The sequence below is a fragment of the Drosophila grimshawi genome, unplaced genomic scaffold (genome assembly GCF_018153295.1).
Source record: "Drosophila grimshawi isolate 15287-2541.00 unplaced genomic scaffold, ASM1815329v1 contig_311, whole genome shotgun sequence".
Lineage (NCBI taxonomy): Eukaryota > Metazoa > Arthropoda > Insecta > Diptera > Drosophilidae > Drosophila > Drosophila grimshawi.
This window is the reverse complement of record NW_025063098.1, coordinates 4973770-4991611: the sequence shown is the minus strand read 5'-3', so window position 1 is coordinate 4991611 and position 17842 is coordinate 4973770. Positions and strand designations below refer to the sequence as shown.

The window sequence follows — 17842 nt, the reverse complement described above, 5'->3', positions numbered from 1 at the left end:
TAAAAAGTATTTTTCAGCTGCTCAACACAGTTCAAGGACCTGACAAAAATGCAATTCAGCATTGAAGACCCATGTTTAACCAAAATTATTTGGCAATTGCAGCGAACTCATTGCCACAATTAATTCATTTTACAACTTACCGTACTTTAACTGCATATCTTTAAAGGCGAGCCAGAGGCTAAGATAGTTGGATGCTTGAATGCATGGCAGTTTCTGCACGTTGAGCAACAACCTTAAAAGGTCGTTTGCCATTTTAGAGCAAAGTGTCAAATCATCGCCATACCACTTAAGAAGCCATAACCTAACCTGTATTTAACCCAAAACTATCCATCAAAGTACATGGAACGAGGGCTTCTGTTTCGTTTTTTTTTTTCTATGTATTTTTTGCTTTTACAATCGAATACAAGGCAGCGAAGCCTTTTGTAAAATTGAAAAACCATTTAAGTCCCGTTAGTTTTAACACCCATTTTCTATGGCAGCAGCTTAAGATTGCCTAACAGACTATCAAAAAAAAAAAGGCGCAACAGTGGCATCGTAAACAAAAGCGACTAACAGCCGAAATACGTAATGCAAGCGATAATTATTACCTACAGGCAACGAAGATTCAGCAGACCCCAAAAGAGAGAGAATCACTCCCCCTCCAATAACCCCCCCCCCCCACCCGAAAAAAAAAAAATAATAGAAGCGAGATTGAAAAGCAGCGAAGATTTGCATAGAAACGTGCGATTTTCAGTCGGCCGCTGGCGGCACATGGTGGCCTCCACTGAATACCTGGCAGATACCCCTTGCATCTGCCACTGGCATGTTGCACCCACACATAGCGACAACCGCAGAATTCGGCTTCGTTTGTCGCGCCTGCTGTCAACATGTTCAGACTTCAGTCACAGCATGAGAACAATAAAAAAAAAAAAAAAAAAACAAATAGAAAACAACGGATTTGTACTCTTTGTACCGTTGTTACTGCTTCTGCTACCACATTCTGCCTTCAATTACTCATCCATTCATGCCGTCATTTCCTTAGCACAGTGTTTCTAGCTCAGCGCTGGCAGCGGCAATTTGTTGATTTTAATGTAGAATTTTCAACAACTTCTTGTGCTAATTGCAAATAACTGTAATTAATCTAATTATTTTTAGCGAACGAAAGGTCTTGAGGGTTATTTCATTGTCAATTGCCCTACCTTTTTGTATTAATCTAATTAAACTTTAATTTATTATAGTACATGCATATGTGTGGGCATATTTTAAACAATCGTCCAGAATTTCGGCAATTTTGAAATTTCATTATACGTTGTGAACCCAAAAATGTTGAAATTTAAGCTTTATTCTGCTTGAAACCCTAAAAATGTCAAGATCAAAGTTAAAGATTAAGAAAAAGGTTGATTAATGGTTTCTTAAAAGCGACATACATTTTTCTGCCTTACAAAAATTGAGAAAATAAACAAAATCGAAATTAGATAGATTTTGATTTTGTGAATTACTGGCTTATAATTCTTCAGAGGAATACTTTAAGCAGAGCATCATCTAATAGGAATGTCAATGTGAATATTTCTAGAAAAAAAAAAGGAAATTAAATTGAATACAATTTAAACAAGTGACCGAAATAAATAACTCTCAAACTGGCATCGATACATTGGCAAATTTTAAAACAATCGTTTGCTAACGATGAAAGATATATTTAGCAGCTGGCCATAAAAAACCCCCTATATTGATTTTAAAACTAAGCGACTTAATATGTCATGTTGAGTCTGGCCAATGGATACTCAATTCCAGACTAACAACAGCAACACAAATGTATTTTTTATTGAGCATTTTACAAAACTGCACATTAGACCTCAGGGTCTGAACTGCGACCCTGGACAGACTCTGGCTACGAATCACGATGCGGACGCCAGTAAAAAAAAGTAGAAAATAAAGATGCCTGAAAAAATACAATGAAGATTTATGCAAGTTCGGTGCAGAGTCACAGATGCCAACAAGCTGGTAGCACAGGGAATCCATCATTACCGAACGACATAAGTTTTGTGGGATCGCAGACAAAGCTGAGGACTGCCAGGAACTACTGCGAAGATAATAATAACTTGATCGCAGGAAAATCATTTATTGTGACACGATCGCCAATTGTGAACTGCGAGTTTATCAATGCAACAAATCTCAGAGTTGCCAACTTGTTTACTCTTGCCAATTAGCTCCGGGGTATAATTTCGTCTTGTTGCCAAGTCGATGGGTTTTCATTGCTCGTGCGAATTATGTTCATCTTTTTGTTTAATGAGTTTTATGTTATTATTTTATTACCTGTTGGAAATGTGCAATAATATCCGACTTTTATTTCTGTCATTTTAGCAAATAACTATACTATCAACTTAGATAAGACTGTGTCTGTAGCGCCGTTGCTGATTTTCGACTGCCTCTCACTGCTTAAAATAAATAGTGGAATAACTTTTATATTTATTATTTTTATAACTTTTTGTGTATATATAAAAGATAAGCCAAAATAAATTATGATGTTACATATTCCGTATGATGATACATATTCCGTACTGGATGGTTAATGCATAACCCATAAATAACATTTTTATGCTTGTGCATAAACTTTATGACTACAGATCATAAAAAGCTCTAAAGACAGTAGTTGCTAGATAGTCTGCAAATATTTGTCATAATATTCTAAAATTAAAATTATGACCATAACTTAACCTAACTTTACATTATAATAACGATGGCAAAAGTCACTTATATCTATATAGATCATTTTTATATAAAAGCTGTTAGTAAAAAAAAGAAAAGCGCTGTATGCAAACTGTCAACCTGAAGGAGATTATTATTATTTCAAATTGCTCTTTGTTGAACCATATTATAAAAACTGAAATGCATACATTACAAAGTGTTATTTGTGCTATAATAAAGATAAAGAAACTAAAGCAATATCTCCATATGCAAACAAAAACACAATTAAACAGTTTCCTCTATGACTTGCAATTCAACACAAATATTTACAATTTAAAAATAATTATTTATTAATTTCTAATCGATATTTAACTAAATGATGCAAAATGTACTCATGTTGTTTTTACTGTTTAAAATTCATGTTATAAAATTGTTAAGAAATTCTTCAAATTGTCACGTTCAGGCGATAAAGCTCATTCTTGTGAGTACTTCAGCTGAAAGGCGACGAATCTAATCTTAGTAATACGTTTTATGGAACGTTTATAGCGCATACATGCCGTGATTTTTACTATAAAAACAAATGTGAACCGCATTCAGAACGTTCAGTAGATGTACGTCCATAGAACGATGCATATTAATAAGTGTTGAGATACGCGCAATAAGAAAACACCAAAATGGTTTACAGTGTTAGTGAGCAAAAGTTAAGCGTATTTAGTGCGCGGTATCGCTGGCAGGTCATAGCCACTATGACAGGTGGGTGTTTCGTACTTTTGATAAGTAGTTCTTGTAGTAAAACCAATTTATCCAAAAAATAGTGAATCTAATGACCTTGACTCATGGCATTGGTATTGGCTGGTTTGCGCCATCGTTGCCACTACTGGGCTCCGAGGAAACGCCCCTCAACCAACCCATCAGCGTGAATGAGGTCTCCTGGGTGGGTGGTTTGGTCGGCCTGGGCGCCTTGGCAGGAAATATAATCTTTGGACTCCTACTGGACCGCATTGGCCGCAAACTGTGCATGTACTTTATGGCTATACCCAATATGGTAAATTGAGTTCGATTAAGTTGCTGCCAAGTCAGAATCGTTCAGGATATTTAATTATTTTTATTTGCAATACAGACCTTTTGGATCCTTATATATTTGGCTAAAGACGTTACATATATATATGCAGGTCGTTTTCTTGCCGGCATTTCAGGTGGTGGCTGCTATGTGACATTGCCAATATTCGTTGCTGAAATATCTGATAACAAGTAAGTTGCAGTTGGAATTTTGGAGATAATGTGATTAATTTTACACACATTTAGTAAGGAAGTGTTTTCAAATTAATTTTACACTTATAGAAAAGCAATACACATTTAATCAGCTTAAGTAGATAAGTCGGACCTATTCCTAGCTAGTATCCGTATCTTCTGGGTGGTTGAAGTCTTCAAAAAAATCTCATTTCGTTTTCAAGAATATCTTGAGCAATTCAACTCAAAACTTTTAATTAATTATCCATATTGGATGAACACCGCAAGGGTATCCAATATTCGACAAGCTCAACATTTAGAATTCTTCTTATTTATAATATGATATTGCGTTGTTTTACTTTTCCAGTATACGTGGAGCATTATCTTCCATGGCCATGATGTATGTCAGCTTTGGCATGATTATAGGCTATATACTCACCTCGTATCTCAATTATTATCTGATGCCATGTGTTGCTATTATAGTGCCAATCGTATATCTAATCGCCATCTGGGGCTTACATGAGACGCCACAACACTTGCTGCGAAAGAGTCACGATGCTCAGGCAGAGAAATCATATTATTTCTATAAGAATCTGCCTAACAATGATGCAGCTAAAAAGGAGTTTGACACATTTAAACAACAAGTGTTGAAAGGGGGTGTGAAACAAGATGTTGGCTGGAAAGATTTCTGTAAGTAATTGCTTGTTAAAAAACCAAATTTATAAGTACAAATAGATTATCTTTGTACTTATCTTTGCAGTCAATATACCCACGGTGAAGATCTTTGCTCTAAATTTAGCGCTGATCGTTTGCAATCAGCTGTCGGGCAGTTTCGCTCTGTACAACTACACTGCGCACATCTTTAACAAACTGGAGACCCAAATTGATGTAAACACCTGCACCATTTTAATAGGTGTCATGCAGGTGGCGGGCATATTGTGTACCGTTGGCTTGGTAGATCGGCTGGGGCGACGTGTCCTGCTGCTCACTTCCATAGCATGCATGGGTCTGGGCGAGCTGTCTATTGGTTTGCTCAAGGACCTATCCACTAAGGAGTTTCTGGCTGGTGCTAATTGGCTATCGCTGTTCCTCATGTGCTTTGTATCATTTACAGCATCCCTGGGCGTTATACCGGTCATCTTTGTTGTTGTCGTCGAACTACTGCCCGCTAAGGTGAGTGAAGAACGCCACAATTAGCCAAACTGCTTATGTAGGTCGACTGACTGACAGTCAGCTAGGGTTATACATTTTTATATATATTTCATATAGACATTTTGGGAAATTCCTACTAATTGTGTGGAACACTTTTCGAATCCATTTTAAATCGATCTATATTTTAGTTTAGTGCATAGTTTATGATTGCTGCTTTAAGCATGTACTTATAAGATTGAACACCGTCATTTAACAATAACTCAATGCATTTGCTTAATCCTCACAGATACGCTCCCTTGGCACGTCCATATGCATGGCCACATTGAGCACCTTCATCTTCGTCTCGCTCAAAATATATCCGCTTATGATCTTTGGCCCCGGTTTGGCAGCCACCATGTACATGTCGGCCGGCTTTTGCGGATTTGGTTTTACCATATTGAGTTTATTTCTACCAGAGACCAAAGGCAAAGAGCTGACGAACTAATTGTTGGCGCGTGTGAAAATCAAAAATGATGAGATGACTTCAACATTGCCATCAATCCCAGCGGCCACGCCAAATTGTCGCTTTTGTATCGGTAACTCGTTGCATAAGTTGCTTTTGGTATTGGGATTACCAACATGTGAATGTGTCTGTGCAAATACGAATATGGTTACGAGTACTCGACGCTTCTCAAGACATTGCAGTCAAAGCAACACAGTCAAATGTTGCCACAAAAAAAAATAAATAAATAAATAAATACAAATAAGGGCATGTCATGGTTCATCCTGAACTATTGAACTTAATTCAATTTCTGTTTGGCCGGATTTTCGCTGTTATTGTGTGTGTGTTTGCAAAATATTATTTAATTTGCTTGGAGAAAGTCTGCGCACTTTGGTACGAGCCTAAACTTAGGGAAATAATTTAGCTTCCATTGCATATAGATAAATTTAATGGAACTGTATTTAGCTCACTTACTCAACAACAAAATTTCCATATTGATGACATGACTAGAATTGCAATCACCTATCTAAATACAAATAGAGGCCCACCCAAAAATAAATAATTAATGATAGTACACATAAAAATAACAAAAATGTTGTCCAAATTGTTGTTGGAGAAAGTAAGTTCCTTGAGTAAACACGTAAATAATAGGACTTCGAAATATACTTATGTAATATTAAGCAGATAAACTGCAGTCTGCAATTTATTAACTTCTGCCTGCCTAAAACAAACTAGAGAAAAATTCAACAAGCAAACCTTCAAGCAAATGTTTTACGATTATGAAATGATAAATGCGGATTAATGGATTTGCGTTAGCAGACAAACAAAGACACATAAATTCCGAGAAATTGTTTATTTAGTTTTGTTTTAGACCAAATTCAGAGAGACAGAGAGATGTGCGCGAAAAATGAGCTTTATGACAGGATACACAAATCTCGTCAGATCTCAGTAGATCATAAAAGATGATAAATGAACTCAACTCCACACAAGACCAACAAAAGCCACAATTAACCCCACTTTAGTTTAGCGTTGCTGCTGTAGAAGTTTTCGGGAGTGCAGTCCACTTAAGTGCAACAGCGTCTGCAACTGCAATTTCATAATTTTCACACGTTTTTCTAACCGTCAGCTTTCAAATAGAAACCGCTTTAACAATTGCTGACGAGCGGAAATTAAACGTAACTCGGAGAATTTGTAACAAGTTTTTGTTTGAGGGCTGTTGCACTTACGAGTACTTAAATGCAATTTCAGTTAATTGCAGGCGCTGATTAAGTTGATAAGCGCTCATATTGACCTAGTGCACACACATCGCTTCAAACTCCCTCGACTGATTACATGCCGGAAGCCAACGAATCATCTTGATTGAAGAAGTGTTAAAATGTAGATACACTTCCAAAAATATTTTTGGCTCAGGGGAAGTTGTACTCTGTAGTTATCTAATCTTTAATAAAGTTGGTATAAACGAAATATATGTTATATATTAATATATATAATATATAATGCTTTCAAATTTTGATACAATTTTAAGTTTATCGCAATCAAGCACATGTATAAATCTCATTTTTAAATCCTTGCTTATTATTAACATATTATAAATTTTAGTAAAAATCTAATTAATATAAACTTTCACTATGATTATATAAATGTACATTTTTCTTGACTTAAGAATAGGTTGAACTAATTATACAGATATATGTACATAAATGTACATCAACCAATCAAATATGTTACAAATTTTACGTCACAATTAAAATACACTCCATAAAAAGCATGTCTCAAGCCCATTCACAATGTGTGTGGTCGAATGCAATTTCAATCGGATTCGAAAAAGTGCCAAACAATTGCGGCTAATGCGAACGATTTCTCATTGTTAGGAGTGTTTGATTTGTGGTTCCACAGATTCCAATTGTTTACCTCTTGATTGTTTAAAGAAAGTGTAGAAGCAGCCCATTGTCTAAGCCCGGCCTATGCTCCGGCTGACCATTAATAGGCCATTTGCGATACAAAATGTCATACCTATTGAGTTTTGTGGCAACGGTGGCAATATCCGTACCAAACTCACATTTTTATGCCACTCACCCACTGATCCCCATTGATAACGACTATAATTGCGAGAGGGAAATAATTTTTAAATTTAACACAATTGCCACCGAAAATTGTTTCTCGATTTATTTATTGTGTCATTGCAAATATCGTATCCATTTATTATATGTTATTATTATTTGTGGCGCTTGTTGTTGTTGTTTTTTTTTTTGTTTTTTTTTTTTTTTTGATGATGCGACGTTTTTATTGTCCGCTCTTCTTCTCTGGAAATCAATTTTTGCAATTGTAAAATATAATTTCGACTATTTATTTGCTCTAATTTCGTAGCGCTACTTTTATGAATGGCCCTAGGGACTGAGTGTCGTAAATAGAAGCCGGAGCTTACGGAATTACACATTACTTTTGTTGTATGTTATACAATCGTGTGAGTCGTGCTTTCAAAAAGATAAGTTATAGAAAGGATTGCATAATTGGTGTGGAAATAAATTACTTAATAATTGCTAGATGCTCATGTATTTGATATACTTAAGCAATCTTTATAATACTCAATAATTTATCTCATATTCTATATTAAAAGCTAACATAATTGTTACATAATTGTTAAAATTGCAGTTGTTTCCCCAAATAAAATTTACCAAATATATTTCACATTACATAAAGTTGTTTTTATTTTTTTAATATCAAACTAAGAATTGCACAATATTATAAGAATCAAAATTCAACGAAACTTTTTCTGTGCCAAGAAAGGTTGATTGAACTCAAAAAAAAACCCTAAATAAAAACATTTATAAACTAGTTTCATTATCATATCAAACTAACAAAAAAAAGACAATAAAAGTAAACTATAAAATATTCAAATATGCAAATATGCAAAGCGACGCTTGGGTTGGTTAAAAACCTGACCGTTGGTGTGAAAATTAATGGACACTTGAATTTAGACGCTTGATATTTATGTTGAATATGAAAAACCTAGACGAACTGACAGCAGCTACCGTTAAGAAGAAAACAACTCAAAACTGGAAAAATGGTTTTTTGTATGCACAAATAAATTAACCATGATTAATTAAAAGGTCAAGCAGTGAGAAGAAGCTGTGAAGTGCATGGAGTTAAAGTTAAGACTTGGAAGCTGTGAAGACTTCATCAAGGCAGTGTCTCAAATCAAAACTGTACGTTAATTGGTAATTGTTGGATGCGTCTTGCGGATGCGCTGCTCAAGCCTCGCTGCTCGTCTGGCATGCAAAGTGACCTTCAATAAACTTTGTATAGACAGTCAGGATGGTACAGGTTTTTATTCATTCAAACAACTGGAATTATAATTAATTAAATGCCGACACTGAAGTGCATACAAAATTGACTACAATTAGCGCTGCGCTTTATTAAAACTTTGTATTACGAGCGAGAGGAAATATTCGGTTTGAGAAATATCTCCAAATATATCTTTAAAAAAAAATTACTACAATTTTATATACAAATTTGAAGATAATCGTTACCACCTATTTTCATATATTATGAAGAACAGAGTATTTCGCAGTTGGTTGCTTATAATTGCAAAATTCGTACTTGTTATTATATTGTATTCGTCTCGGCTGCCTTGTAAAGTGTCTGCCGATAATAATTTATATACTTATGTTGATGACTAGCATCTGCTTCTAAAAGGTCGTTAAATCACGAAACGTGTCCGAAAATAATTTCTTACAGAATCAACTCATGCCGCAAAATACATTTATGTTAGAACATTAATTAAATGCCAGACTCTGCCGCTCAAATTTCGCTAATACGATTTACGAAATATCTGCGAGTAGCATAAAATTAGACATGATCAAAGAATGGTCGAGAAGAATGGTCTGCAGGGCAAAAGAACCATTTGGTTTGGTCCAACAGCTAATTAAGAAGCAATCAATAACTTTCAATTTGATGGGTTCTTTCTATTTTCATAAAATCTTATTTATGTCGCAAATGACAGCTCCTTTTGTATGGGTTTACCAAGAAAGAATAAACAAAAGTTAATACGAAGTTAATCTCTTAGAAAGCAAACAACAGCGACTGACGTAACTATTTCTTTTGGGTTTACTTTAAGTTTTGCCATGACCTTGAGTTATGCAATCATGCAGAGTCTAAATGGATTCTGCCAATGATTAATGATGCTGGTGATGTAAGCAAATTATTTGTAGAAATATTTATGAACGAAAGCTAAATCGTTTACATTTGCGTTCGATTAGAAACTTTCTCAATAAAAAGTGAAATTTTAAACCTTCTGAGTTGGAAAGAGTTAGACATAAAGATGAATTAATACTATAAATAAATTCAATAAGTAATGCTAAACATAGGAGTTTTTTTTTTTTGGTGATGATATGTATTTGAATCTTCCATTGAATAATAGAAAATACTCTACATATTATAGTTATCAGGAAGTATTACTTGGACTCCACTATATGTCTATGAAACACCAACTAGCCACTAAAGCAAACAAGTAATTTCAAGCCAATACAAGCCCTAAGCAAAACCCCCAACTATTCACATTAAATTGAAGGCAGGTGTTTGTTTAAAAAAAATTTTAACTATTCGAACTGTTGCTTGCCTGACCTGCTAATTTCGTTGTTGGTGTCTGTGGAGTCTAATTCCAGCACTCAACTGTCAGACCAAAAAGCTGTCAGCTGCCACGTGGCTATTGAATTTGTCCAAGACACTGGAGCTGGGCTCACACTTTTGAACAATAAAACATCACATATTCATATATAACTGACAAAGTTCTTAACTAAGTGCCTGCAGACAATGCGAATGACAATTGAAGTGAACTCCCTCACCTGCACCCGCATAATGTTGATTTGAGCGTGTCTACAATTATGCTCGTTGCATGTTTATTTTGGCCCCTTGTCGGGCAAGTTGTTGTAATTTTGGTTATAAAACAAACACAACTGACATTATTCGCACGAAAAACAGGATGGCTGTGGCTGAGGTTGCAACTGCAACTGCGGCAGCTGTTGTCGCACGACTTTCTTCTTTAGCTTCTCTTTATCTGCAAATACAATAACAACAACCACAAAAGCAGATACAACAACACAAAGCAATTCGACAGCGACGACATTTGCACGGGCGCCTTTGTTGCGCTTTAACTTCCGGAAATCACGTTGCTGCTTGTGATAATGTTTTTCAATTTTTTTATTTTAAGGAACAGCACAAAACAAAAAAATAATAAATAAAAAACGTTGTGCACGCGAGTAAAATTACAAAGTCAAACAACTATTTCAAGTTGTTAAATTTATTCAATTATACAAAAAAAAATTGATTTTGGCGAAAAAAAATGACTGATTGGTGGATGTCGCTGTCTGATAAGAGAATGTTAACAAGCTGTAATAAAAATAAGTAAGCAATATACAAAACAAATTTCTTTATTAAAATAACAATTATTTTTTGATTATGCAATATAATTGCGTCTTCGTTATGATATTATATTATAAATGGTAAGTATTATTTGCAATTTTTTTTTTGTATAATGTTCAACCAGCTTCTAATTTTACTTCTAAATGTACTGATAAAAATATTGATTATAATTTTATTCTGCATATAGTTCCAAATTATCATCTAAACAGGTCACACCATTTGCAAAGACTCTTTTGACAGTCAATAATTTGCAAGCTAATGCGAATATAATTAATGAGCGGCCGCAGTACAAATTGACGCCCTGCTAATGCGCTGGCAGTCAACACTCCCAGAAGCGGATAGGTAATGTCAGAGAAGCAAAATGACTGAGTGCAGGCACCCAATGAACTTAAGAGCTGTCTGCAATTGCCAGACATTCTTGATTCATACGGCAGCCAACTGGCCTTCTAAAGTGGCAATCAATTCTTATTTTTTTTCTCTTCTTATTCCAAGCTTAAAAAAGTTACCCACGTGTTGCGACGGTGTTGAAATGCGACAATGGTGATGATACAACGGCAAGTCGCTCGCTCGTTACTTTAACGGCATTTGACCCCCAAGCGGTTTTTAAGAGTTGGCCACGTTTCCTTCGCAGCCGCATCTATTCATTTCTTTAGTTATCAAAAAAGCAGCAATGGCTGGCATCTCTAGCTCCCAACAATATGTTTTCTCTATGCCTTGTTTTCTGCACAAATCACTTGACCTTAAGCATTGTTGTAATTTATTTGTCGTTTCCCACACACACACACACACCAACACACAACTGGTGCTCTTTTTTTAGAAGCTCAATGCTGTAAACTGTATTACGATCATTTTTTTTTTTTAGGTTACTCGGGCTATGGGTCTCAGTTGGGCTAAGTTTAGCTCTTTTGTGGGTTATTGTGCAACGATTCCCGTCTGCCATTGTTGGGTGGCTTGTGTGCAGCTCTTGGGTTGGTGCTTATCAGCATTTTGGTTGCATTCGAAATTGCACTAGGGCTCCAAACACTATATGATATAAGAGTTGTGCAGCCGTGGAGTCGCAATTGAATGCCGCCAACAATTGAAAAAAGTTTTAAAATGAAATATTTAAGTACATAATTATTCTGACAGCAATTATTGATCAAATTTCCGATGAGTTTAACGAATATTTCCACAATTCCGGTCGTTATAAATTAAACAATCAATCAAAGTTACACATTGTATAGCTTAACCAGATTAGACTATACCCTTACCACATACCAAGAAATACCATAAAGTAGCCCTACAACTGTACTTATCATTTGATTGTAATTATGTTTAAAGCTTATATGGAACAAAGTATATTATATTACATAGTATGAACTACAACGTAAACAAATATATACACAATTGATTTTATTATACAATTTTGTACAATTTATTTGTTCAACAGGTTACAACTTATTTATTTGCCTTATATCCATTTTATCAACTATTACGATTCTCCATATTATCGTATAGGATGGCTAAAAAAAAAGGTGTTAAATAACAGGCATTATATAACCCGGTATGCTATAATCAAATTAAATTCGAATTACCCCCAAACATGTATCAAGTTGATGCCCCTCCTCAAGCCACCCAACTCGACAGTTCCAGACTCCAACATGTATAACACTTCCGGACTAATGAAGCTGCAGACATGATAGCCCATTCGGCAACAACTTCATTAACAGACTCGTCGACAATAATAAGATATGTGAGGCTTCCATTTCATTGGAGGGGAGAAAAGCAATGAAGATGTGTTGACGCTTAATAGTATTAAGTTAAGCGGAGGGAGGAGGGATAGTAAGAGGTGCTAAACGGGTAAAAGGTTTTTCACGCTTCTCCAGCCAGGGAATCGCGTTTTGGACACCAGCAAGTTTGGCTGCCTAGCATTTTCCATTGAACGCCCATTTAAGTGTCCAATAATTCAATCACATCAAACGCCAGTCTAATGAGGCTCTAAAAAGCCGTTAAGGGCTTTCAATTACACCAATTGAGTTTGCAGATTGGTCAAATGTTGAGAAAGTTGGAAAATGTAAAAACTAAACTGACATAGTATGCGTTGATTTTCTAAAAAGAAAAAACTTTACTGCTGTACTCACCTTGAAGGCTTAAAAATCATTCTAGTTACTCAGATCGAACGGAAAACAACATTACATTTGGCATCAAAATTCTAAAAAAGAAAACATGTTTTATCTATAAAATCTTTGCTCCCAAATTGAAAAAAATAAATAAATTCAATTGTTTTTGTGAACAAATTTGGCGCTTTGCGATTGCTTCTGAGTTTTTTCCTTCCAATGGAAGTGCCTAAAAAAGAAAACCAGAATTCCAACGACTCCGAGGCAACCGTGGCTCCAATCGGCTGTTGCAGGTCATTGTTGCAGGAATTTTGTATATTTTTGATATTCTTATCAATGGCTATACTCATATTCTCGGCCTTATTCTCGGTGTTAAATGGATTTGGGCTGCTTAAAGCCAATGGACAGGCACGTCCCCTAAGTTCCTGCCCGTGGCCCCCAGAATGGTGTATCTTCTTAAACAAGAAGCCCCAGCAAAAGCAAGCATTGATATTGGTGGTTCCGCACTCGGAGCAGTTGCAGCAAAATCATATTTTGGGTAACGGTATTTGTTCGTTTAAGTTATCTTCAAAAAAATGTTATGCTTAGATAATATTTCCAAAGCCACATAACGAAAAATGGTATATGCATCGCCTTGTTGTCAGTGGGCGCATCGTTCTTGTTTCAACTCTAGCAGTATCAACATGAGTTCCTAGCTGTCCGGTCGTTCCGGGCAATGGATAAAGACACTGACCTATGTTAATATAATCAAAACACAAAGTATCCACATATCTCAATTAAACGCATCTATGAGAAGCAGTCCGTAACCCAGTAGTTAAGGTAAGATATATATGATAAAATCAAACTACATCATTTGATAAAGACAATCATGCAGCTGCAAACGACGATTTACTCAAACACTACAAACCACAATCTTATTACATACAGGTCCCCTTCTAACTAAGTTAATCAAGTATGTAAATAAATGTAATTAAATGTAATATTATTGTGATTTTTGGAACGGAATGGGACAATTAAAAATGGATATGTGCAAAATATAGTTTAAAAAAAATCTCGCTCAACTTCCCAACGCAAAACTAAATATTATACATAATCTGTACAATTTTATTGTGATACAATCTGCATGTATATATTTTAGTTAATTCGAGCTAAATTAAGCTTTTCGACTTTTAATGACTTTCAAATGGAGTTACCCCAAAATAGGCTCAGAATTTCGTAAATTTTAATTTGCCACAAAGAACGCTGATTTTTATAAAAGCGCGCTACAAAAAACTGTTGGCCAATGGAATTGTATGGTTCTCCTTAAAACTATACTAGAATTCAAAGTAGCCTTGCAATTTGAACAAACATTTGAGATAATCTGACATATCTGCGTTCAAGATGCAGGTGAACTGTCCTCGCAACAGGAAGCGTGTGCACTTATTTATAATAATAACAATATATTTTCTCATATTTGTTGAGTACATAGCAACACTCAAATAACTATTCATTTATCTGGTATTTCCGAGGTAATTTTGCAGTCAATTTTATATTTTATGATTTTTTGTCTGCATCACAATTTCAAACAATTCTTTGATTAAAACAATTTTTTTTTTAAATAATGTTGATTAAAAAATAACTATAAAAATTGTAAAAATGTAATAAAAATATTCGTTTTGAAATCTTTTACAAGTGTTAAACAGCATTTATTGATATTTGCATATAAAATTTTTACATATTTTTGTAACTTTTATAAATTAGCTTATTTGCGCTAACTGGCCTGAGAAGCTGAATAAAGCGGAGGAAATAATAACTAAGTACGACTGGGTGAATTACATGACGTAATTTATATAAATTCTTGTTTTATAAATTTACATTGAATTAATCGTTATATAAATTTCGAATAAATGAATCGCTCTTATATAAAGTACTGATAGTGTTTGTATAGTTTTTAATCAAGTTAAGCCATAATTATCTCAAGTAAAAACGGAACTGTTTTTGGCAGCAACTCACGATTTCACAATCGCCGAAAATTTTAAAACAACAATCGACTCATTCAAAGTCACAGAACTCTTAAGAGGTACAAGTAGCGACTATCTGCAAATCTTAGATGCTGGAAATTGGTCGTGTAAGCTTCCGAGATGATAGGCATCTTGAGTACACAAAGCTGGAAATTTGTGGTAAACAGAAGTTGCGCATGCGCATAATGAGTTAATTGAGGTATTGAAAGACGAGAGGCGATGCACACACAAACTAACAACTACAGGAGTACTTCAATCTTCAATCCAAATGAAATGAAGTGTATAATGTTTGCATTATCACGCTTTACAGTTAAACAACAGCAGCAGCAACAGCAACAACAACAAGAACAACAGCAATGCAATAACAATGCCAGGCAGCTGCTGGCGCTGTTGAAGGGCAACGCTACGAGGCAACTTTGTTGCTGCAGTTGTTGCTGTTGTTATTTGTTTATTGTTGTTGCCTTGCATTTGACTTGGCCAAAATCGTGGGCGTTGCTGCAATCGACAATGGATTTCGGGGTCTTTGGGGGTCCTAAGGTCTTGTCGTTGCGGCTGTTGTTTTAATTTGCTGATAACTACAGCTGTATGTATAATTATTTTGGCTTAAGCATAAAGACATAAAATTTGCATAGACCAGCAGCTGACGCCAAGAACTCGAGAAGCATACCTAGCCAGACTAAGCCATACCTTACCATACAATTGCATAATTGCATTTAATAGGTATACTCTAGTCGACTAGTAGCTACCCTATAACTAAAGTCATAATTATAGCTAAGAAATTTAATTTGGGTGACTTTGTAATTAATGTTTACTTTGCTCTCAAGCTAATTAGACATTCAAATTGAATAAATATTAGGCTTACTAACTTTGTCACTTATAGTTTAATTTATTAATTAACATATCAAACTTATATGCTCTATCGATATATATAAATGTATATACTAAAATTTAAAATCGTTTTATATAGGGTATACTAAAGAACATTACTTAAGCAATTGCAGGGTATTCGCAGCAAGTATTTTAACATTTTTTTGCATTTTGCCATTGACAACTAGGCGTTTATTTGGCTTTGTCTTTTATCATATAATTTTAATTAAAATAATCATTGGTTATAGCGCTCACACCGCGGTAATTTATATTTATAAAGTTTGTGAGAGTGATTTCATAATATCCATCGGCGCCTTAGAACAAAATTCAGCGGTCAGCTAAGGTTGATTTTTAATGGCGCCCCAACACGAAATGGAACGTGCAACATGGAGCTTTGCCCGTCTCCTTTGGCAAATGTCTATAATTCTTTATCTATGATTTCGAATATTTATGAGGCTCACTTAATTAGGCAGATTTAACAACATTATGACTATATTTATGCATGGCATTTTACAGTACTGATTGCCAAGTTCGTTGTCTGAGTCGTTTGTTGCTGCTGGGAAAGTTTTTAATTCACAGTTAGAACCAAAGCAAGTTTATTGGCCAAATAACTAAAATATAAGAAAAAAAATTAAAGCAGTTCTGTTCGTTTGCGTGTTTGACATTAACATTTAATTTTATGAATTGCATAATCATGAATAGTCCGAATGTATTCATTTGCTGAGCTGTTGTTGGCATGCTTTGTTTTGGTGACACCGATTTATTTATAGCAGATATTTGTCAAGTTTTGTTTTGTGCAAAAAGCCGGTTTAGATTTTTGTAGGATCCCAGAGAAAATGGGTGCGTCAACAAAAGAAGCATAGGAACTTTTATAGCCAATGCTCGCACAAAACACAATAGCGGCTTACAAATCGCATCTCCACAAAACAACACATGAGCAATTGGAAAGTACTCAATTGAATGCTTCATTAGGAATATGATAATTGAGAACTAGTTAACAAATTGATTGCTTTGCACTCATGCTGTGTCCGAGAAATGAACATCGACCACCGCCCCGAAAACAAAAATGTAAACTGCTTGGATTTGCTTGAAAATGATATTAGTCTGACATGTATACCCAATTTATGGCTCTTTCACTTTGGGTATTTGCCGTTTATGGCAATTAAATAAAACATGCCGCAGTTGGTTTCTTGCAATAGATGCGGCTTACATAACCATATGTAAATTATTTTCACAAATGAAGAAGAAATATTGCACGAATACGACGCGACTATCGCATGCACAGGAGGAGGAACACACCTCAAAAAAAAAAAAAACAGAAAAGAAAATCAGCTTGCCAAAAGGGAGTCTCAAGATGCTGCCTTGAGTTACCGACCTACCCACCTAACTCCCATCCATCTATCCATGCACACATGGGGTTCATAGTGGCCCAGCCCAAGCAAAACACTGGACCGCAATTGAAGCGCAGCCATTGACAAGATAATTTCCTAGGAGCTGCATGCGCACAGTAAATCCATTCAGATACCCTATAAAAAGACACTATTAAACTATGACATGCTGTTTGTAATAAGTAATATAAGCTATTATATCCTGATAATTTTATATTATTTTTATTTGCTTTTATTAAGTTTGATTTTAAACATTTGTATATATAGTGTAATATATAATATATATTAACTATATACATAAGTATATATACTATTATCATTGTTCTGTAAGAATATATAAAGAGTATGCAGGAACATAACTGAATTCAACTTTTCATTTCCATTGTCCGTCTTCGTTTTACAAATTGTACAAAAAGGAATGAAGAAAAAAATGGTTGGCCACGACTCAGCTGGCTGAAAAGCATAAAATTGGCTAGTTTTGCAGTTCGCGTTAAGTTGACTGACTACCAATTGTTTTAGCCACGAATCTTCGACTCCTTCACG

The 17842-nt window shown here is 35.0% G+C and overlaps 1 protein-coding gene and 1 long non-coding RNA gene across 5 annotated transcripts; both read left to right on the top strand.

Moving 5' to 3' along the window:
- Nucleotides 1-3262: 3262 nt before the first annotated feature.
- Nucleotides 3263-5852, top strand: LOC6564418 (facilitated trehalose transporter Tret1). The gene is made up of 6 exons (XM_001990299.2): nt 3263-3417; nt 3480-3709; nt 3785-3915; nt 4262-4584; nt 4655-5067; nt 5333-5852. Exons 1-6 carry the CDS (start codon nt 3339-3341, stop codon nt 5528-5530), a joined length of 1374 nt encoding a protein of 457 aa, XP_001990335.1. The 5' UTR covers nt 3263-3338; the 3' UTR covers nt 5531-5852.
- Nucleotides 5853-13060: 7208 nt separating this feature from the next.
- Nucleotides 13061-14024, top strand: LOC116805429. 4 transcript variants are annotated; one of them, XR_004365169.1, is made up of 3 exons: nt 13061-13582; nt 13648-13863; nt 13919-14024. It is a non-coding gene; the product is annotated as an uncharacterized LOC116805429 (long non-coding RNA). The 4 variants fall into 4 exon arrangements; XR_004365172.1 differs by having other exon boundaries at nt 13087-13582; nt 13907-14024; XR_004365170.2 differs by having other exon boundaries at nt 13156-13582; nt 13633-13863.
- Nucleotides 14025-17842: the final 3818 nt, after the last annotated feature.